The 22,228-nt window shown below is 38.8% G+C and overlaps 2 protein-coding genes across 2 annotated transcripts in view; both read left to right on the top strand.

Moving 5' to 3' along the window:
- The first annotated feature begins 286 nt into the window (after positions 1-286).
- On the top strand, positions 287-7,333 carry cUnh16orf87 (chromosome Un C16orf87 homolog). Its single transcript, XM_084107420.1, has 4 exons — positions 287-519; positions 1,307-1,400; positions 4,522-4,701; positions 6,572-7,333. Exons 1-4 carry the CDS (start codon positions 454-456, stop codon positions 6,688-6,690), a joined length of 459 nt encoding a protein of 152 aa, XP_083963546.1. The 5' UTR covers positions 287-453; the 3' UTR covers positions 6,691-7,333.
- A 13,162-nt stretch (positions 7,334-20,495) lies between these two features.
- The window catches only part of mylk3 (myosin light chain kinase 3), a 33,919-nt gene continuing 32,186 nt past the window's right edge, over positions 20,496-22,228 (top strand). The window contains exon 1 of the mRNA XM_084109550.1: positions 20,496-20,857. Coding sequence (XP_083965676.1) covers positions 20,777-20,857 — 81 coding nt within the window. The 5' untranslated portion in view covers positions 20,496-20,776. The remainder of the gene's footprint in view (positions 20,858-22,228) is intronic.

Below are 22,228 nucleotides of genomic sequence, written 5' to 3'. Positions count from 1 at the left end.
GGCAGTGGCTCAACCAGCATATCTATTTCACCTACATCAGCACGTATTGTTCTTGATCCACGTGACTGTTGTGCTGTAGTGCGCATGCTCCGAGGGTACCGCAGGCAGTAGCTGGACATATCTGGAAATACCTTGAATATTTAATATTGCCATTCGCTCTCCAAAAGTTGCTTTTGTGACGAACAATACTACATTTTTGAGTGTGTTGTCAAAAAAGTGCCTAATCTGTCCATTGCTAGCTGTGGGTCACGTGAGCCGCCAGCCATGGACCGAGCTTCGAAGCTCTACAGGGCGCATGCGCAGTGTGCATAGTGCGGTTGATGGTTCATCGCACGACTAGTGTGTGTCTGAGCTCCCGGGATCCCGATCAGCTGCACTTCTCTGTGTGCGTTAGTGCAGCTGGAAGTTTTGCTGCTCGGTCAAGGGATATTATTGAAGCTCTTCGTCATAAATATGTCTACAAACAAAGTGAAGAAAGTGAAGATGGCCACCAAATCATGCCCGGAGTGTGACCAACAGGTGAGGTGTTGTCTGAGAAAGAATAATACATTTTTGTTTAAGTTTTCATTCGCCGAATTGTTTTGTTTAGTATGGTGTGTGCTTTAATGAGGCAAAGTTATTCATTAGATGTGTGTGAGTTGCAAACAACGTTGCTACGTGATGTAAAATATGGTTTTCTCATTTTTGACGATTGTATTGAAGTGATATTATTGATATTATGTATATGATCACATAATTAGCCACTGAATTTTGTTTTCATTTTACTTTGGCGATGAAAACGTGTAAGGCTGTACAACAATTTCCTGCTTACTGGATTGAAACAATGAAATTTCATAGGTTTCATGCAGTCTGTGTTCGCCTCGTCAGATATCACGAAGAACGCTAATCTCTGCGATTAAACTGTTTAGAAATGTGCATGATACGATCTGAAGACTTCGACCATTTGTAATTATGATGAGAGGATATATTGACATTATAAACGATAAATTACCAATGTTTATTTTGCCCTTGAACAAACATAACTCGCGTCGTTGCAGAGATAAATTCATTAGACTGTATTTTGTGCCATTGTGTTTTGGCACATCAATTTAGCATAAAACTATAAGGTTGTTTCCTGTCTACTATAGTCAGTTTTCCTCAGTCAAAGGACACATCAATGTTGCCTTTATTAAGGCACACCATATGTATCCCTTTGTGAATGCTTAATATTGAAGTGCTCTTCCTCCAGTGTTGTGAAATATTTAGACAGTCATTGTATAAATTTAGTCTGTTCTTGCTTACACTGAGCTCTTTCTGTATCTCTCAGATTCCTGTGGCTTGTAAATCCTGTCCTTGTGGCTACGTCTTCATCAGCCGAAAGCTGCTCAATGCCAAATTAAATGAGAGATCTCCAGTGATGGGTAAATTGTGCATCTTTAATGGGTTTTATACATATGAAAACCCCATATATCCACTACTATATTATGTTATTCTAAAGTATGTACAGTTAAATTATTAATCAAGTGGCCTTTAACCAGATGTGATGTAAATATTGATCTGAAAAGTGACTGCTATGGGAGGGACAATGGAATGTAATTCCATATATTGATCAGCAAACTTTTCTTTCTCACTGAAAATCAACACTCATTTATTTCATCTCTTTAATATCTGTGCATATGTGTCTGCCATAGTTGGCCCATGTTTTCTGGCTACACTCATGAGTCAGGCTCATTTAAAAAAAAAAAAAAAAAAAAAATTTTTTACTATTGGTATGTGTTGAACTCTGGGCTAGTGAATGGAATTAAATAACAGGCAAGTTTCCAGTCAGCAGGATGCGTTGAGAATACTGAAATGATTGGTGCAGTGTGGCTGTTTGCTTGAGTGAGTAGTGCTAAGAGAGATGGGGGAAGGGCAAACTAATTCCTGTCTGAAAAGCTTGTTCCTGCTGCCTCTCTCTCTCTCTCTCTCTCTCTCTCCACCCCCTCCCGCCACTGTGTTATCTAGAAACTAGTCACAATATTTCAGTTGACTAATTTTTATGATACACCAACGGTCATTAAAAACAAATTCTCCCAAAGATTATTATACAAAATAGCTTTCTTAAAGTTAAACTGGAGGTTTTTGGTATTTTAATAGGAGGGTTTTTTGCTGTGAAATCACAAAGATGGCACTTTGTTAAAGTTAGCCATATAAGGGATAAGAGATCAGCTTACGCATGTGACCACACGTGTGGTTTTTTAATGCGTTTCTTTTTCCTTTTTTTTTGGTAAACTTAATCTTGTGGTTTAAAATTATTTTATTTTTTTTCATTCATTTGATGTTCTCTTTTTTTGGATGTAGTATTCAAACAGTAAAATCAGGTTTTAGGCCAGTCGTGAGTATTTTTATTGTATAAGCTAGAAACCTACCTCTCATTGTGCACGTCAAATCGGCAGATAGTCTCAGGCGTGCTGAAGTTTTATGATCTTTATTGTTCAAAACCCAGCTGGCTTGTGCATTGCGTTTTTTGGCGTTGCAGACTCAGTCTGTGATTGTTACATTGAGTTATGACTGGAATGATCTGCACAAATGTTCTTTGTTTGAATTTTTTTACAGTGGTGTGATGTATTTTTTCTGTACAAAAGTAGAGTCGCCTAAGGAATTCATTTGTTAATATGTGAAGAGTGTGAGATCCTACTTATATTATGTTAAATGAAGAGTGTAGTCATAGTTCCTTCTAAGAGAAATGTCTTTTCTCTTGTAACATTAGGTTTCCATTTTAGCAGCAGTATTTATTCAGGGCTTACCCATCCCTCTGCTGAGAATAATGTGCTCAATTTGAAATAGGACAGACTTTATTTAGATTGCTCTGCCTCTGTCCTTGCTTTGTTTGCTCCTTTTGTAAGGGGAATTGTAATTCAGATGAAATATTAAATGAACGACTACTATCTATGAGACAATACTATAGACTAGACTAGAGTATAAAATGAGAATATTTGGTCACATTTACAGCCAATCTTTCCAGAAATTTGACAATAATATTCCCATGCGATCATGCAACCCCGACTTCTTCTGGAGAAGTTACGCAGTGTTAATTAGCTGTAGAACAGACAGAGCTCTTCTTGTTAGTGCAGGTTATTGACAGTGCCTGGATTCCTGAGTTAATGTGCAGTCATACAGCAGGCCTGGAAAGGGAGGGAGCAGGAACAACGGATCTTATCGCTGCGATTAGAATCAAATGGCTGCCATGGAAATACTTGATTATATAAATATTTAAAATGTCTGTTGGTGACAGATTGTGTTGTCATAAGAGATACACAGAATTGAGTTAATTATTGTAAATACATGTGACAAAATATTTTTGGAAAGCTGAAATGTACTTTGGTGTGACTTTGTCTAACAATATTTAAACTGCATTTTGCTAATAATTCTCTTATTATATTATGCATGCAGTTTTCATTAACTCATATTTCTTGAGAAACTACATGGAGTACATGTAGTCAAATGAATTCGTCACACCAAAATAAACAAGTGAACATAAAAAAAGGTGATGAAAATAGAAAATGAAAATGCTGACAGAAAAGTCACAGCACCTAATATATACAATTTAAATGCACATTATTCATATACATCTAGACCAAAATAATATGTTGGTTTTAGAAAAACTATCAGTGGGTGGGTTTCCATTCAGTCTTTTTAAAGTTTGCAAAAACAAATGCGAATTAGGTGCGTTTCCATCAAGTAGTTTGAGTGGATGGCAGTGGCATTGGTAACCTAGTAACCAACAGTAAATAAAACACCATCAGTGGAAACAGGCCGATTAGTCACATGGGTTTAAGGTTCACTACATCAGAATTTATTCGGCAAATGCGTTTCCTTCTCCCATTATTTGCAATTTAAAACTCTTTTTCAGAAAACACCAAGCGAGCTGAATTTTTATTTTTTATTTTTTGCGAATTAAGGGACCCCCCCCCCCCCATTTCCATCCCTCGTTTCTGATGCGATACTTCAAAATATGCATAAAAACTGGGTGATAGAAACATAGCTATTTTCTTTTTCTCTGGAAAATTTTCTTTGAGGTCTTTAAAAAATAATAATATTAAGATTAAGTATATCTAGCCAAATTCTGTATATCTGTTTCACTGCTCTTAATTTATTATTATTATCGTGGTGTAGTCATTTTGAAAATTGTCAGCTCTCTTCACACGGGGTTGCTAGAGTCTGTTACTAATGATGTTTACTCGAAGACTAAAGAGCCCTATAAATAAACTACCTCAGAGAGACACAGGCCTACTTTCTTTAGTAACAAGCTCTTAATTCTCTGATTATAGCTCTGCATATGGTTGTGGTTTTCTACATTTGCTGATTTGCATGTGAAGTGACAGACCCCCTTTTTGGCTTTTAAGTCTGTCAATAATGCTTGGGGGATGGGTTTAAAGATCATGTGAGAAAAAGAGAGCTGCTGTTTGTGTAAAAGCAGTTTATAAGATGGTTTGGCTAGTTGTTGGCTAGAATGTATCAACCCCCACTGTTTTATCATTTATCCTTTCGATTGTGTTTCAGACCAATTGGATGCCAAAAGAAGACGAACAGAAAGAATCAGAAAAGAGAAGATAAATTTATCATCTACCAGTGATATGGAAAATAGGAGGCGATCCCGCTCCAACAGTCAGTCAGATCCAATCCGCAGAGGACGAGGCAGACCGAAAACTGTTGGGCTGAAGAAGCAGGAGGAAGAAAAAGGTAATGTGCTCCCACGTGTCTAGGGAAAAGTAAGAATTGTAGATTTATAATAACTATAAACATGGACTTTGAGAAACGTAGACATCCAGGGTGATTTATTTGATATTTTATGAGTGTTATTTTCCCCTTTAGTCTTTTACAGTGATGTCAGATAAATTTTTCTCATAGACTTTTCTTTGAATATTTGCTGAAATATATTCTTGGAATATATGCATATGCTCTTATGTGAAGTGCTTCGTTGACCTTTGAAAAATGCTTTTGTCAAAGTTTTTTGAGTTATCCAAATGAAAGCATTCACAGTGAGTGTGCTGTGAAGGGTTCTTGTGAAAAATGTTTGATTACAGTTTTCTTTCCTGCTTTTGTGAACACATTTTTCACTATCGATGTGACATTTATTTTCAATTCCTGTCACTGTTGCCATCATTTGTTGCCATCATCACTGTTGCCGTTTTGAGTTCTGCTCTCTCTTTTTTTCTCCATCTCGTAATTTAAATGCTTCTTGCCTGTTGCAAGATTATTTTCATAAACGAAGACTAAACTATTGGTCAAAAAACATTTTCGTAAAACTGAAATAGAAATGATTAAATAAATGAAATACTAAAACTAAACGAAACTAACAACAGTTACTGAAAATCAGTTATCTGAAATAAAATAATAATTAGCAAAAATAAATAATCGTGTTTGTAATTGATAAGCTCTCATCCTGTGGTGGAAAATCTGACGTGTGACTGTTCAGGAAAATACCAGTAGATGGCGCTTCATGCCCGTGAGCTGAGGCAGTAGGGCTGGGCGATTAAGTCCTAAGCGGCTATTCAGACAGAATGCTTTTGCGTTTAAAAACAAGACGTGGGCAGTGGAATGGGTAATAATGCAAAGTTATGAGACACAAGTTAAACTTCCTATAACTTGAGCTTTCGCTGCATTTTTAGAATGCCATTTCATGCATGAGACGAACACAGCCGAACATGTCCGTCAAATGCACGTTTACATAGAAAAACTGAAAAATAGCGCAATGCAAAAACCTGTAAAGAATACTAATAATCTTAGCCTGTTGGGTCAAACAGTACATGAGAAAAACCTTAAAGTGGAACATTTTAGGAGCATTACAGATATCCTAAGAAATAAAAGATTTTGACTTATATTCTCACATCTGGAGTGACTGGCCAACAGGAGGTATACAACAATACTGGCTGTGTGTGATGATGCTATTTGTGTCCTCAAGGTCCAGATACAGACCTACCTACCACCCCTCTCCCCAAACTGACCTTCAGTCCCATCATGTCCCTCTCTGATTTCACGCTCCCCCTAGAGATTTCTGTTTATTTTCATTTGCATTTAGAATAAAAGCCTCTCATTGGCGTGTCACCACTGATCTGTCTTCACTCCCTGCCACACCTAGCTGTAAACCAAATAGTGTCTCCCATTAAATAAAACCCTCTGTTGAGCAACCCAAGTATGTTTTAGATAAAGCTTGTTTATTAAAATGACAACAGTAGACCATATCTCCATGGACACTAGGTCAAAAGAAATTCAGGAGCCATCAGGGTGGCATGTGGCTTCCAAGTGTACGGCTTTCATATTGTGGATTAATGATTTACACACATGGTTCTTTCTTTACTCTGTGCTGAATAAATCATTGCCGAGTTGGAAGCGTCTATGCGTTGTCAGCTCTTCCATGGAGAATCTTATGATTTTCACTTCCCTGCAAATCTGCTGTTTTTCATTTGGTTATGAAATAAATTACATTTGTATGAAGGTCTATCCTTGCTTTGTATCCTATACTTAATTGGAACAATTCCCTGTTGATAACAATACAGTCATGGTTGTTTGTTTTTTTTCTTTCTTTTTTTTCTTTTCTTTCCTTTCACAGAAAAACAGGAAAAGGAGGTTGACATTTATGCCAACCTCTCAGATGAGAAGGCTTTTGTGTTCTCGGTGGCCTTGGCTGAGATTAACCGCAAAATTCTGGGCCAGAGACTCATCCTGTAACAAGCGTTGGAAACAATTGCAGCTGAAACTCAGGACTCTTACTACGTGGGTGTGCAGATGTCCCATATGTCTATGTAAAAGCGGTTGGGGAAACTCTGACCCGAAGAAGCTTAAACCCCTGCCTGTGTGGCCGAAGCTCAGTGGTGCTGCCGTGTATCGGTGGATTTCAGACACCTGCTCTCTGCGTATGAGGGGAAAATGACTGTTATCCTCGACATGAGTGAGAACTGTAGTACTCATTAGCGGTGTAGGATTCTATCTATTTTAATGACAATTTTATGGAATGTATTCAATGTTCCTACCAGTCGTTTCTTACATTTTTAAGCTGTTTTTTGGGGGACAGGGGGTTCAGCAAAAGAACAATTTTGTGTGCAAATTATGTCTGGCACCATTATTCAGACTTGTAAGCTGACCAATTCCATTATTTGTTTATTTAGGTGCCAGTGAGCAATATTATTTCACAAGTAACCTAGTGGGAGCTGAACCCAAGGAAATGGCGAATTAATGATTATTTATTATGCCTCAACCACCTTAATTTAAGTGTGTATTTTATTTTCTCTTTTGTTATTGTTTGATAAATGGTAACAAAATTCATGTGTAATATTCACCCTGTATATGAATATATTAAAATTATTTGCATTTACACTTTGTTTTATTTTCAGGGGAAGTTAATTGCAACCATTCCTTCTCATACGTCATGTTCCCCTCTTTAAGATGGATTTGGAGCAAGAAAAATGCCTATGGCAACTCTCAAAGAGAGCTCATATTTCAGCTGTTCAGCTAAAGCTCCACTCAAAACTGAACCATTTTGTTTCAGTTCTTTACAGGCAATATTTAACCATGAACAAAGAACCAGACTCAAATGTGTTGAATACAACGCATGAGGATTGTCCATGGATGCCCATGTTTCAAATGATAATGTTATAATTGGTATTTATCTAACATTATGATTTACTTGGAGAACATTGTATTTATCTAGTTCCACAGTCAGTTTGGATTGTGTTAGCTTCCCTAGGAGAGCAGCTGCCATGGCTTCATCACCAAGCAACAAGCTCACCTCGGAGAATCCAGTGTGCTGTGGTTTCCACAGAAATGATGCATCACCAGCTCTATCTTCCCTTTTACATCCGTCACTGACTTGCCCACAGTAACCTTTGTGATTCTCAAAGGCCATATTAATGAATAATTCACAATGTAAAACATGCCTACTTAACAGTACAGTATACCTCTATAGTCAATATATTCTACCTTCCTTCAGCTGTTTGTGTGCAGTAAAATATTTTATACTGCTTCAACTCTTCACAAGCAGTATTTTTTTTACAGTCATCATATTACTTTTCCCTTGCGTTAAAAGGTTGCAAGGTGTGAGGCATTCTTAGTAAATGGAAAACGTATCCAAATGTTCCAGAATTAATTTCACAATGAGTGTATTTTCATGTTTACATTAATTAATGTTGGCTCTCAAACTGTGAATAATGGGGGGTTTAGCTTCGCCTGTTGAACAAGAAAAACAGGGTTGCAGATTTGTTACTGATGTGCCGTAGTAGCTCTCTCCATAAAAAGAAGGGCTCAAAGTTGTTTGAGAAACCATGAAAACGTGGCCAAAGCAGATCATATAAGAGTTAAAAAATTGCCTGAAAATGGATCCTATTTGCCAAGTAAAATTATATGTACAATAAAATTAGCTTATCACTGATTATACAGTGAGGTGTAACAATAAAAATGCAAATACTGAGCAGAAACTCTACAACTGTGTGGTCAATAAAGTAAGAAGTGTCGAGATAAACATTGCCTTTATCTTAATATACATGACACAAGAGTTGCACCAGGGGTTTCCACTTTATGAGTAGCTTCATTTGCATTTGGCTGCCACCTTCAGTCAAGATTAGTGTGACAGCTGTTAAAGCTTTTGTTCTTGAGACATCACCTATACAAAAACCAACGTAATTCATTCACTTCATTTAACAAGTTTGTGGAGAACTCTAGTGGGGATTTTTCCTGCATGAAACTGTTATCATATCTGTGCTTTTGTGGGTTTCAGTGACATCATGATGTGACAGGTGGTGTTTTTGGTCTGAATGGTTTTAAGGTCAAAGGCAGACGGTGTGTCTCTCTGTGGTGGAGGTGACAAGGGTCTGATATTGTTTGGCACTTGCTGAAGCTCCCTCTGGACAGGCTCAGTGTGAATCACAGTATCTGGCACTTTTCCTGGAGGTTAGGAATAAAACAGATTCCTGCTTTTATTTCTTAGGTTACAGGAAATGGAGAAGTTGAATAATTGCATACCATGGAAAGCTTGGAAAGTTACTGATGTCATATTTCCTCATTTCTTTAGATTTAGTCTTTGCTTTTGATGTGTTTGTCTTGAGTAGGTTGCATATAGGTTTTCTTTTTTTTTAAAGTAATAATAATGATGTGCACAGATAAATAAATCACGTATAATATATAGCCTACTGCAAAATTCCATCAAAAATAAGAAACAACTATTTGTTCAAATAATTAAACAACTGTTTAATCAAGCATAGCCCAAGCCTTAGATCATAACACACAAAGCTTGATGAAAGGAGAACCAGACCGCGACAAAAGCTGCTATATTTGTACATGACTGTCAAGGCTAAAGCCTAAGAATTTGCTTCACACATAAAACCTTTTCAAGCCTGTTGAAAGGGTAATAATGTTCATTCAATGTGGGAAAGCAAGGCTTTTTGATTAACATCATACAAAAGACATCAAGGAATGAACTGAAGTCGTCTGCTGTTTGTTAGTACATGTATTATTTAAGATACTATTTGCATAATACCCTCTTTCTGGAATCACTTTGTTCAGATGAGCCTTGAAAAACCATTTAGGTTGTTGATGGAAACATGGTTTCTTGCCCGAGGGTGTGGAATAAAACAGACCTCAGCCTTAATATCATGTATATCAGATAGCTCAACGTCTGTTTTTCTGGCTTTTAGATTTTGTCTTTTTTCAGTTAGCTGTCTCTTTATGAACCACTAGATGGCAGCCAAACCATAATCCTCCACTAGCACTTAGTTTTCATGCAACATTTACAGAACCCGTTGCTTCAGCTCTCAATCATGGCGCTTTTCCATTACCAGTACCAGCTCAGCTCGCTTTTCATTGCAGATAGTACCTCCACAATAGTACCTGGTCGTCATAGCGACGCCGCAGGAAACTGCCGTGACTTAATCTTCTACGCGGGACGCGCGAGACACACCCGCTACCCACACACACAGGACAATGGAGGAAATCGAGTGTATGCTGTTTTTGGATGTTTTTGTTTTTGTTTTTGCTGTTTTTTTTATTCAGGATATTCCGTCTGGCGCGTGCAATGATGACGCAGTGAATAGTGACGATTCTCTCTGACCAATCAGCAATCTGTCGTGTTTTCACGTCACATTTTAGTATCGCCTCAGCTCGCCTCAGAACCTCGCCGGAGGTGGTACGAAAAAAAGTACCTGGAAGCAGGTACAGGTACAACTTTTACACAGTGGAAAACCAAACAGAGCCGAGGCAAGCTGGTACTGTGTTTGTAGTGGAAAAGCGCCATCAGATTCAGGAATAAAACCAGCCAAAATCCAGTAGTATAGTTTTACTGCTCTAAAACCATCATGACTTAAATGGATCCTCCACCCAAAAATGTAAATTCTCTCATCACATGGCACATGCTCACCCTCGTGCCGTCCCAGGTGTATTTGAATTTCTTTCTTTAGATGAACACAAACTTTCTAGAAAAATAATCCATCTCTGTGAGTTCATATAATGCAAGTGTATTACAACCCAAGATAACGATTTAAAACCCACACAAGGGCCACAGTTGATGGATCAATGTCAGCTGAAGTGAGAAGATAAGTGTGTGAGAGAAAAACCAATTCACGCCCGCCCCAAAACAAAACGAAAAAGGTAATTGCTTCAAGGACACAAATAAAGAATGTCAGGATCTGATTATTTCAACAACTTGACAGCTCTACAATAAACCATGAAAAAACATGAGATCAAGTAGGCTATGTGAACTTGCAACAGAACACATTTTATAATATTTTACATTTGTTTTATTTATTTCTAAAGAACTCTAGTAGCCTATACATTGGTGCTTTAAGCAGTAGGCTACTTCTGACCCAGTGGTCAGGTAAAATGGTAAAATGTGTATAAAACATATAGCTAATAGGCCTATAAATATCTAATGTCTGAAATAATAGATAAGACAGACACAAATACACGCATAAAGATAATAATCAAATGCTTCTGGACCATCAACATCCTCATGTAGTAGCCTAGTCCAGATCGGGCAGCTGAGAGCAGCAGCAAGAAGAAGAGAAGACAGTAGGCTAATTACTTGGCATATGGCTTCACCTTTATCGGAGATCCATCGTGTCCTCTTCCTCTGTGTCTGGTATGTGGGGACAAATTGTCGGATGAAGCAATGGTTCCTAGCAAACTGAAACGGCATCTGAAAAAAATCACAAATCACTAGTAAGGATGCAGACTATGCCTATTTTATTCGATTAAAAAGGCAACATGAAAAACAAAAGGAAGTTGTGATGAAGATTGCAAAAGTGTCCTAAAAAGCATTGAAGCATTTAAAAAATATTACAAAAAACATACAATCGCTGAGACTGTAATCTTATACCAGCATGCAAAGCCATCGTTAACACAACGCTAGGCCCACAAGCAGCGAGCAAAATATCAAAGGTTCCCCTGTCAGACAATACAATTAGCAGCAGGCGAATAGATGACGTGGCTTCCAACATTTAAAGTGTGGTTTTGGAAAAAATCCGATCCAGCGGGAAATTGTCCTTGCAGCTGGATGAATCGACTAACAGGCATGCTCAGCTCTTGGCAAATGTTCGATTCGTAGATGGCGACAGCATCAGAGAAACTTCTCTATTTAGTAAATCAATGCCTGACACAGCGATGGGAGAAGAAATATATTGTGTGACAACAGAGTATCTTGAAAAGGCGGGGTTGAATTGGAAGGACTGTCTCAGTTGCCTGTGTAGCCTACTGATGGGGCCGCTGCCATGACGGGGAAGGGCTTCATTAGCAGAGCCAGCGCAAAACCCACATGTGAAAACCACTCACTGCTTTTACATGGGGAGGCACGCAAAAATGTTCCCCAGGGAACTCTCTGGTGTACTGGACAGAGCAGTAGATATAGTCAATTTCATCAAGGCACGTCCACTGAAGAGCTGTATATTTTCGATTTAATGGGAGCGGAACATCAAAGCTCGTTAACATACGCCGTTCCATGGCTATTACGCGGCAAGGTTTTGGCACGACTCTAACTGAGGGAAGAGTTAAAAAAAATAAACCAGGAAAATTCTAAATATGTAGAGTTAATTACAGACGTGGAATGGTGTTCAAAAACAAAAATGCAAGACACAGGTGAAAATACCGACAAATTGAGAGGCTTCAGGTCCAAGCTTGCCCTCTGGCGTTCTTTTGTGGAACAGGACCAACTTGATATTGCTGCCCGTATCAGACGCGTTTGGCCAGATGGAAATATTACAGGTACTGTAATAACAGTACAGGTAAAAACAGGTGCAGGTACAAGCACTGTGGACTTGGAGTGGAAGGTCCTGAACTTATACAGTATTTGTTCAACTGCTCAAACGAAAAGTGGATGGGGGTCACCTGTACCCATCCTTAAAGGGTTAGTTCACCCAAAAATGAAAAATCTGTCAGTAATTACCCCTCCTCATGTTGTTCCAACCCCGTAAGACTTTCTTTCATCTTCGGAACACAAATTAAGATATTTCTGATGAAATCTGAGAGCTGGATCACTCCTCCGTAGGCTTCTATGGGATCGAAACTTGCAAACCCAGAAAGTTAGTAAAGACATCGTGAAAATAGTCCAAGTGACTATAGTGGCTCAACCATAATTCACATAGTGTAACAGCGCAGCGCTTCTGTGTTGTACGTCACCACGTTGGCTCACTATTGGCCGACACTGGTCATGTGTGTGATGCGTGTGACGTACAACACAGAAGCGCTGCGCTGTTACACTACGTGAATTCATTCAGGCCCACACAGACAAAAAAGAATAGTTGAATAAAGTCGTTATTTTTGTTGTTTTTTTGCGCACAAAAAGTATTCTCGTCGCTTGATAAACTTATAACGATTCAATACTTTATTGCCATACAACTCGTATGCAAGTTGTTAGGGATTTGCTTCAGTGTGCTCATAACAGGACATCAACAAAATACAACCAAAAACAGAGAACAAATATATACACAAACGGAATCCCACACGGGATGACACTTGACACAGGCAGATCAAAATAAAAGAAACACACCGCTCACCACATACCTGGATGACAGTCCAGGAGGCTATAGTGGCTGTGATGTCAAGTAGAAGTAACAATTTACATAGGGATACGGAGCGCAAATCCACAACTTAACAATAAATAGATACAATTACACTAGTACGGTTAGCATAAAACATATAAAAAAGTATAATAAAATCATTATTAAAAAATATATAAAAAAAAGTGCAAATTATGCAGACCCATTAAGAGAACCTTTTTTCATAAAGGACTGGTTCAGGGGTTGAGAGCTGTTTAGAGATTTAATGGCTCTGCAGTATGTGCTGTTGAGGAAGCGGGAGGTTTTTGTCTTAATAGCTCTCATCCTTCTCCCTGATGGAAGTATGGAGAAAAGGAAATTGGCAGGGTGAGTATCATCTTGTTGGATCTTTAGGCCTTTCCGATGAATACGGGCCTCATAGATCTCGCAGATGGGGGAGAGTTTGCAGCCAATGATTTTTGAGGCTGTATTAACTATCCTGTCTAGCTGTAACCTCTGCTGGACAGTAGAGTTGCCATACCAGACAGTAATAGAAAAAGTAAGGACACTCTCAATGGCAGCTCGGTAGAACTGCAACATACCCTTACAGGCTACCCCAAATTTCTTCAGCTGGCGAAGGAAAAAAAGCCTCTGATGGGCTTTTTTGGTAATGTTGGTTATATTATCATCCCATTTTAAAGAAGATGATATCGTTGTACCTAAAAACCTAAAACTGTCCACCCGCTCCACCACCTCCCCATTGATGTGCAAGGGCTGGGACGACTTCCCCCTTCTGCGGAAGTCAACCACTAGCTCCTTAGTTTTGGAGACATTTAACTCTAAATTGTGGTTGAAACACCATTCAATCAATGAGAGGACCTCTTTTCTATAGGCAACATCATCATCCCCAGAATTGAGCCCCACTACTGTTGTATCATCTGCAAATTTAAACATTTTAACAGAATCAGTGTGTGATGTGCAGTCATTTGTGTATAGCGAATATAAAAGAGGTGACAAGACACACCCCTGGGGGGCTCCAGTGTTAATATACTTAACATTGGAGATGTTATTACCTATTTTGACCACTTGTGTTCTCTGCACCAGAAAATCCAAGATCCAGTGACATAAGGAATTATGGACCCCCATTTGTTGTAGTTTCAGAAAAAGTTTGCTGGGTAGGATTGTATTAAAAGCCGAGCTATAATCTATAAAAAGGATCTTTGCATAGTTGCCTGGGGCCTCCAGATGCTGTAGAATGGAATGAAGACATAAGGATACAGCGTCCTCAACAGACCTGTTAGCCCTGTAGGCAAATTGGAAGGGGTCGAGCCTGACCCCACTGGACAGATGTTTACATACTATTCTCTCAAAGATTTTCATTATAACAGATGTTAGTGCTACAGGTCGGTAGTCATTCAGGCAACTTATGATGGGTTTTTTGGGCACAGGAATTATGACAGCGGACTTAAAACATTTAGGGACAGTGCATTCCCTCAAGGACCAGTTAAATATGTCTGTGAGGACTGGGGCCAGTTCATCTGCACAATGTTTAATAGTAGCAGAGGATACGAGGTCAGGACCTGCAGCGTTCCTGCAGTTCTGCTTTCGCAGTAAGAGCCTGACCTCATCCTCCTCTATTACAAAAGGAGGGCTGGGGGTATCGATGTTCATCGATTTTGTGATGTCATCAACATAGTTTCTGTCAAAACGACAGTAAAACTCATTGAGACTATCAGGCAGCTTAGGATCATCACTGACGCTATACTAGTATAGTTGGTAATCTGCCTCAGACCCTCCCATACCCCTCTATTGTCATTAGCCTCTAGTTTGCTTTCCAGCTTGTGCCTATAGTCAGCCTTGGCCTTATTAACAGCTCTCTCAAAGTCATATTATTAAAGTCATATATATTATATTTAGCCGCCTTGTATAAATCTCTATCCCCACTCTTATAGGCGTTATGTTTATTTTTCCATAGATGTTTTATCTCTTTGCTAAACCATGGCTTATTATTGCTGTACACAGTCACTGACTTTATAGGCACACATACATTTTCAGCTAAATTAATATAGGCATTAACCACCTCAGCAAATTCATTTAGATCACAACATGACTCTTTAAAAACAGACCAGTCTGTATTATCAAAACAGTCCTTGAGTGCACAGATGGCTTGAGAAGACCATTGTTTAACTACCTTAGTTTTTGTTTTTACAGATTTTAATTTCTGACGATAGACAGGGATCAAAAGGACATTATTATGGTCTGACTGCCCAAAGGGAGCCCAGGCTACCGCATGAAAGGCATCAGCAATAGTACAATAACTCTGGTCCAATACTTTATCATACCTGGTGGGCACACGAATCTGCTGTTATGGTTGAGCCACTGTAGTCACTTGGACTATTTTAACAATGTCTTTAATAACTTTTCTGGGCCGGCAAGTTTCGATCCCATAGAAGCCTATGGAGGAGTGAGCCAGCTCTCAGATTTCATCAAAAATATCTTAATTTGTGTTCCGAAGATGAACGAAAGCCTTACGGGGTTGGAACAACATGAGGGGGAGTGATCACTGACAGAATTTTCATTTTTGGGTGAACTATCCCTTTAAAATAAGTCTTAGACTCATGTGATAGACGTTTCCCCCAACATGAACAGTTTACTGCGTGTTTTGATCACATTGCCTGTTACAAGCTGTTCTGTGGAGAGCTTGTTTTCAGCAGTGAACCGAATCAAATCCAGCAACAGAACAACCATGCTCACAGAAAGACTAAATAGCCTCTCGTTACTGATATTTGAATGAGAACTGAGACACTGAACCCAGAAGACATAATTGATGCATTCAAGGCCAGGCCACTCTGTCTCGCCCTTTAAGCAGCGAACAGGCACTATTAAAGGTACTGTGTTATGACTATGTTGTTGGCAGGGATGGGCAGTATTTCAGATACATGTATTTAAAATACGTATTTGAAATACAAAATACTATTTTGTATTTTGTATTTTAAAGACTTTGGAAAAAATCAAATGTAATTTGTATTTTAAATACATTTAAGAGGAGTATTTTTGTATTTTCAAAATACATAAAATACTTTTTGCCACTCAACCTCTTTATCAGGGTACTGATTTTGTGCATCAACTAGTTTAGACATTCACTAATTCAGCATTGGATCAGCGAATTTTTTTGGAATAAGGTGAGGATGTCATGATCAATTCTACTTGTTGATTAAAGTTAAAATAGTGCATTATTCAGATTTGCCTTCAAGGCACAGTATGGCATTTTTCGCCACTAGGGGTCGCTAACCTATTTACAATAACAAAGGCGTAGTTTGATGATGCAACATTTGCTAAGAATTATGGATCTTGTCGTCAACGTCAAGCCGACCGATCTAATAATGTTTATGGATGACTGAATACATCGATGTTTTTATCATGACTGTGATATGAAGCAGTTCGGGATTGCTAAGAGAGAGCTATCAGCTCCACACGCGACGCGAGTCCCGCGGATATAAAAGGAATACGGACATTTCATTCTACCGAACTACACGCAGAATTACTACTCACAGGTCAGTTTATTAGACAAATTAAACTTGTGAGGTAACGTAGCGCTGTTTCACTTGGTCTAACATTACACTAGCACACTAAACTGCATTTGAATGTGTTGAAATATGTGTTAGTTTGTCTGTATGAGACTAGCAGTAAACTAGATCAACATTAGAATAACATACAGATCATATTCTGACATTTTATCATTGTTGAACTATAAAACATTGATTAGTTTTATGTAAATGTGCTCACCTGTTTAATAAAGTACATGTAGGAGCGGTCGAAGTCTCGGACGTGGAGCTCTCGTTTATATACTGTCTATGGGAGCTCTCGGCATCTCGAAAACACCGCGCTGATATTGATTCTCGTTTTAGTTCTCCTTTTTTTATCCAAAGTCTGCTTGCCATGGTCCATAATGTTTGAACGAAACAACAACAGCGTGCAAATAGACATTGCGAACTACAAAGTTGTCCGCGTCAGTTGCTTTGGTTACTATCTACTATCAGACGGCTCTGGTCAGAGCCCGTCTACGGAGAGCCTGCCCACTCCCTATTAAGCCCTATTGTACCGAATTTTGGTTGTAGTACCACCAGAGTTCCACTGGGGGCGCTCGCCATGAGTGCAAAATGAATGGGAGTCTATGGGGCTAGACGGCTAAATTTGTCTCTTTCACCCGATTGCCGTTGAGAAATCTCAGATCTGATTGTAGATTTTGCAAGTTCAACATGGGTTTTAGGTCGAAAGTTGAATGAACGAGTACTTATGTCGTTTTGATTTCTTACAGGTTGAGTTGTTGTTGCCCATAACACGCTAGCATTCTGCTAATGACGTCAGCATTCTGACGTCATTGACATTTTGAAAGACTTTTTAAAGCAAATAAGTGACTCTAAAAAATCTAACACCCAGCAATGTGTAATTTCTTTGCATCTCCTTTCGAATACAACATTCAAATTACTAAACAAAAAATTATATCCTGAGAAAAGTGGATTTTTATTGGTATAGCTCCATTGACCTCCATTCATTCTGCACTCGTCCTGTGAGCGCCCTCATATGGAATCAGAGTGGAACTGCAACCAGTTCAGAAGCCGGAAGTGTAGTGAGAGTGAAACTTCTCGCCATATTAGACATTCTCTGCTCTGGTTCATAGCTCTGGTTGCCATGGCAGCACGAGCGGAAACCAGGGACAACGCGGATATGACGGCATTGGCGGCGACAAAACGGAAATAAAGAAACGGGACGTTTCTCAAATTAAATTACAAATTTCTCCTGGTTTGAAAGTTGTTGGAAACAGTCGGGATAATGTAAGTACACAACTATAAAAAATATATAACATAGATATAGTGATTTTTGCTATTTTTAAAGCAAAAAAAGTTACATAATGTGCCTTTCAGTTAACATGAAAGAATAAAAGAGCACAGACAAGTGGGAAAATAGCGTTAGCCAATCAGTCTTGACCCGTTGTTGATTTTTATCAACTAGTTTGTCAAATGTTGTACTGTATGTTAGGGCTGGGTGATATGATACAACATATCATAGCAATGAAGTGTGAATCGATGGAACTTTTTCTAAAAGTTTACATAGATAGGCCTATTTGTGAGGTAAGCATATTTATCCGTGCAGCTTTTAGTGGGCAGGAATTATTGGAACGTTGGAGTGGAAAAAGAAACACTGATGAATGATACTCCTCAAAAATCTTCTGCTTTTAGTTTTATTGTACATAAAAAAAGGGGGGTAGTGTCAAATGAATTAGATAAACTTGCTAATTTTAATAAACTTATAGAAACAAATAAACTTTACATAAAATAAATATAAAATTACTTAGAAAGCATTGGACTACCTGCAACAACAACAACAAAAAACTCAAAAGAGTTTGAAATTCCGTTTATGCTGTAGTATCAAAATTGAGATTTTGGTCATATCGTGCCCATTCATATTCTTTGCTAGATGGCAGAAAAGGTTCCCACAGTTTTACACAGAAATAAGTATATACATGGCTGCTATTTTGCATAAGTTTATTTGTAATTGCCAGAAAGAAAGAAAGAATGACAGAGAGGGCAGAGATGAGGTTAGGAATGAAAAGTCAGTAGGCCTATGCAGTTTCTTCATTCACTGTGACCTATAGCTGCACTGGATGGCCGATTTCACAGGTATTTTGTGTATTTTCAAAATACAAAATAATGTATTTAAATAAAAAAATCACACAGTATTTTGTATTTGTATTTAAATACATTTTTCCACACAGTATTTTGTATTTTATTTTAAATACATTTCCATGTATTTATGCCCATCTCTGGTTGTTGGCGATCTTGTGTGTAGATATTTTATAGTTTTATGGTTATGTGGTGAGCCTGTGTATAGTTTTACACATCAGCCCAGTCTATTCTGTAACGTTAGTGATACGCAGTCAGGTTTTTTTTGCACATTAATCTGACAATAAATGTGGCACACCCAGTTTTTCTGATGCACAGTCTGTTTTCCAGTTAGGCTAGTGGTTCACCACTGTCAATTTTTGGGATTGACAACTGCATTTACTTACAGGTGTGTGAGTCTCGAAATGTCCCGGTCACACAGCAACTTACCGCAGCGTCTCGAATACTGTCCGTGCAACGAGAGTCCTGTTCCAGTTGGCTAACCATAGCGACATGACCAAGTATATCAAAGATGGCGACGTCCATAAAAATTAAAAGTGTTATCACATTTGACACGACAAGAGTGCAATTGAGCCGCGAGTTTATCCGTCAAATCTTCATTTACCGACAGAAGCTTCAAAGTAAACGCGCTAACCTGACCCTTTAATCGTTGGTCTCGCGCATGACACGGCCTTTGTGTGTGACATAGAACACAGACGGGAGCCGGTCCGGTGGAGAAAAGTAACTGGATCTAGAACCTTAAGATGACGCACAGCTCTTATCTCCCTCGCTGTAAGTTACCTGTGCAAAACCATACACAAAACCAGTGGCGGATTAAGACTCTTTGGTGCCCCTGGCCACTGACACCAGGCAGAGTCAGAACAAGCAGTGCTTTCATGGTGTGGTGCATATATTGAGTCATTAAAATCCATGTCAGTGATGACAAAAGTGCGTGTGAGTCATTTTAGACGCCATACTTGATGCCACCTGTCCCATTACTAACAGGAACAACAGCCCCGTCACAGAATCACATTATTGTTTTAACATTAAAGAGTTGTCAGTGCCATCTGGACCACCACCCACATAAATTAACAAATCATAGGATGAAGATGTTGCTTCTAATAACAAATTACATTTGGAGATTTTCAAAACACCCGTCACTGCAACAGTGAAGTATGAATTAAACCGCTGCACTTCTTGCAAGGATAGCTTTTTATTTACACATTTTTTAGAACCTTAAAATAACTTTAAAAGTGTATTAGCATCATATCAACCACTGTAATTGTGTTACGTATAAACATCACTGACATGCACCGACATGCTCAGTCTTCCTGGTATTAGAGGCAATAGTAGCCAGCCATGAAGACAAACGTTTTCCGACCAGGCAATGCCACCAATCAGAGATGGATTTTCTTCCATCAGCCTCCTGGGGCTTTACATATGCTTCTAAAACCAGAGCCGACAAAACAGCTTGCATGGTGGTCTTATGGTTTGCCCACTTGTAGTGTATAGCTCTGGGCTGTTTCAAACCCAGATGTACGAGCTCTCTCCTCTTGCTCCAACTCTTCAAGATTCCTTATCCGGAAGGACTTAGCCTAGCTACTCAATTCCTACACGTCTGGGTGCGACTGACGCATTTGTCCCAAATTGGGTCAGTCCAAGAGATCAAATCCCTCACAAGTCAGCACATTGGACAGCATAATAGGAAACTGAAATTTGGTCTGACCCCCAGCATCCTCGTCATATCACCATCCTTTCCAACCACCCATCTATCCCGGCTGTGTTGGGAGGAAGACTTCCCGTGGGGACCATCCCCCCCAAAAAAAAGACAAATCTGAAACCTATTAATAAAACAGAACACTCACATTTCCAGCATACTCACACTAATCTCAGGCAGCTGTTATCTCTAAGCAGGAAGTGCTTTCTGGGCCCACTGCCGTGCTGACAGGGGCGTGTACCCAGTAAACGGGCTGAAAGTGATAAGATAGTTAGTGTTTGAGGGGTGATCTGTCTATTTTCCAGAATGTTACAGAACCCTGAGAGTCCAGGTCTGCGGAATATTCATTGCTTATGGCGGCCCATTTTGGCAATGTAATACTACGCTGAGTCCTATAACCCACGACAAGAGGGCAATGCATGATGGGGACCTCTCTGTACAGATCAACGCTTCTCAGTACAGGCGGCTTCAGTGTGTCGAACTATATACGCAAATTCACGGTAAGATCCTGAATTCAAGCAAAGGGAAGCAGAAAAATCAGTTTGTATAGAATATATCTTAAAAAATATATTTGAAAATGTTTTAGTTGAAAATGTAATTATGTGTATATATATATAAACCTATTTTTAATATGCAGTTGCTTTTGAGAGACTTTGCACTTTTAGGTTATTAGGACATTGTCATTTACTAATAAACTGCTCTTTTTAGGAGCTAAATCAGTCTTTTAAAGCTGCCCTTATCTAAGTGACTGTTAATTTAAGACTCTCTCATGACAAAAAAATAATAATAATAATTTTGTTTGCAGATGATACCCCTTTTAATTTAAATATGGTTTGTAATTCTGAGGAGGAGACAGAACTGTTAAACAAGTTCAGGGTTGCTATTACCACTCAAATGTGTGATTACTTTATTTGCTTACTTTGTTTAAAAGCTTCTTTCTTGAGCTGTTGTTATAGTTGTGTGCTCTGACATTTTTTTACTTTTCTTTTTTGTGGCAAATCATCTCAGCATTGTTGCAAATTGCTAAACATGTTTTTGACAACAGTGCCCTTTGGACTTCTGACAAATTGATCATTGTCTGTAACATTTTAAAGATGTTGTACATCAGCACAATCTCATCTCTTTTGTCAGAGCAAAGACGAAACAAGAAAATGCAATTAGCTTAACGGGAGAGAGTGAAGAAGAGAAATAATTTATTTCAAGAAAGCATATTTAGTTTAGCCTATTTAAGAGATAACAACTGATTCAATTTTAATTAATCCCGACACTTCATAGCACTCAAAGTGAAGTTTGATTGAAAGGTTTGAACCGTAATGGGATTTACATCAAATTTACACACCGTCCCCTTGAGTGCTCTTGTCAAAGACAGAAGTGGGATACGGACCCATCTGCTATTTCAATCTTTAACATTAAGGGTCCCTGCCATGTCAAACATTTATGTGAGGGCACAGAAGGGACTGTAAAATGAGACTACAGTCCAAACATTCCCTTCAGAGAGGGCAAGGATATACTCCACTGTGTACAAAAGCATCCATTAACAAAGCCACATCATTTCTATCAGGCTCATGATATACCACAAGTACAGCAGTTTAGCAGCAGACTTGCATTTCTCCTCTTAATGCACACTGTGTACTCGACTTGTTTGTGTGACATTTTAAATGAATATCAGAGATCAAAGAGGTTTTAATATATTAAGCAGTGTGAAAGTTATGTTTATCTCTGTCAAACAGATATTCTTTCCTAGTGATGTTCGGATCTTACTGGCCCGAGTTATGTTGTGGACTGGAAATTGAGTTGCTTATGTTGTGCCAGCTTGTAATAACAGATACCCCCCTTCATCCCACCACCACCACTAGTCAGCATGGAGCCAC

Source organism: Abramis brama (assembly GCF_963993115.1).
Source record: "Abramis brama genome assembly, chromosome: 3".
Classification (NCBI taxonomy): domain Eukaryota; kingdom Metazoa; phylum Chordata; class Actinopteri; order Cypriniformes; family Leuciscidae; genus Abramis; species Abramis brama.
Note: the sequence above shows the minus strand (reverse complement) of the source record. Positions and strands in the feature narration are given on the sequence as shown.

Bases quoted from the DNA above. Each gene is read 5' to 3' on its own strand.
- cUnh16orf87 (XM_084107420.1), top strand. From the start codon at position 454: ATGTCTACAAACAAAGTGAAGAAAGTGAAGATGGCCACCAAATCATGC. The intron at 1,401-4,521 runs GTAAATTGTGCA...ATTGTGTTTCAG, and splicing joins TGAGAGATCTCCAGTGATGG to ACCAATTGGATGCCAAAAGA. The intron at 4,702-6,571 runs GTAATGTGCTCC...TTCCTTTCACAG, and splicing joins GAAGCAGGAGGAAGAAAAAG to AAAAACAGGAAAAGGAGGTT.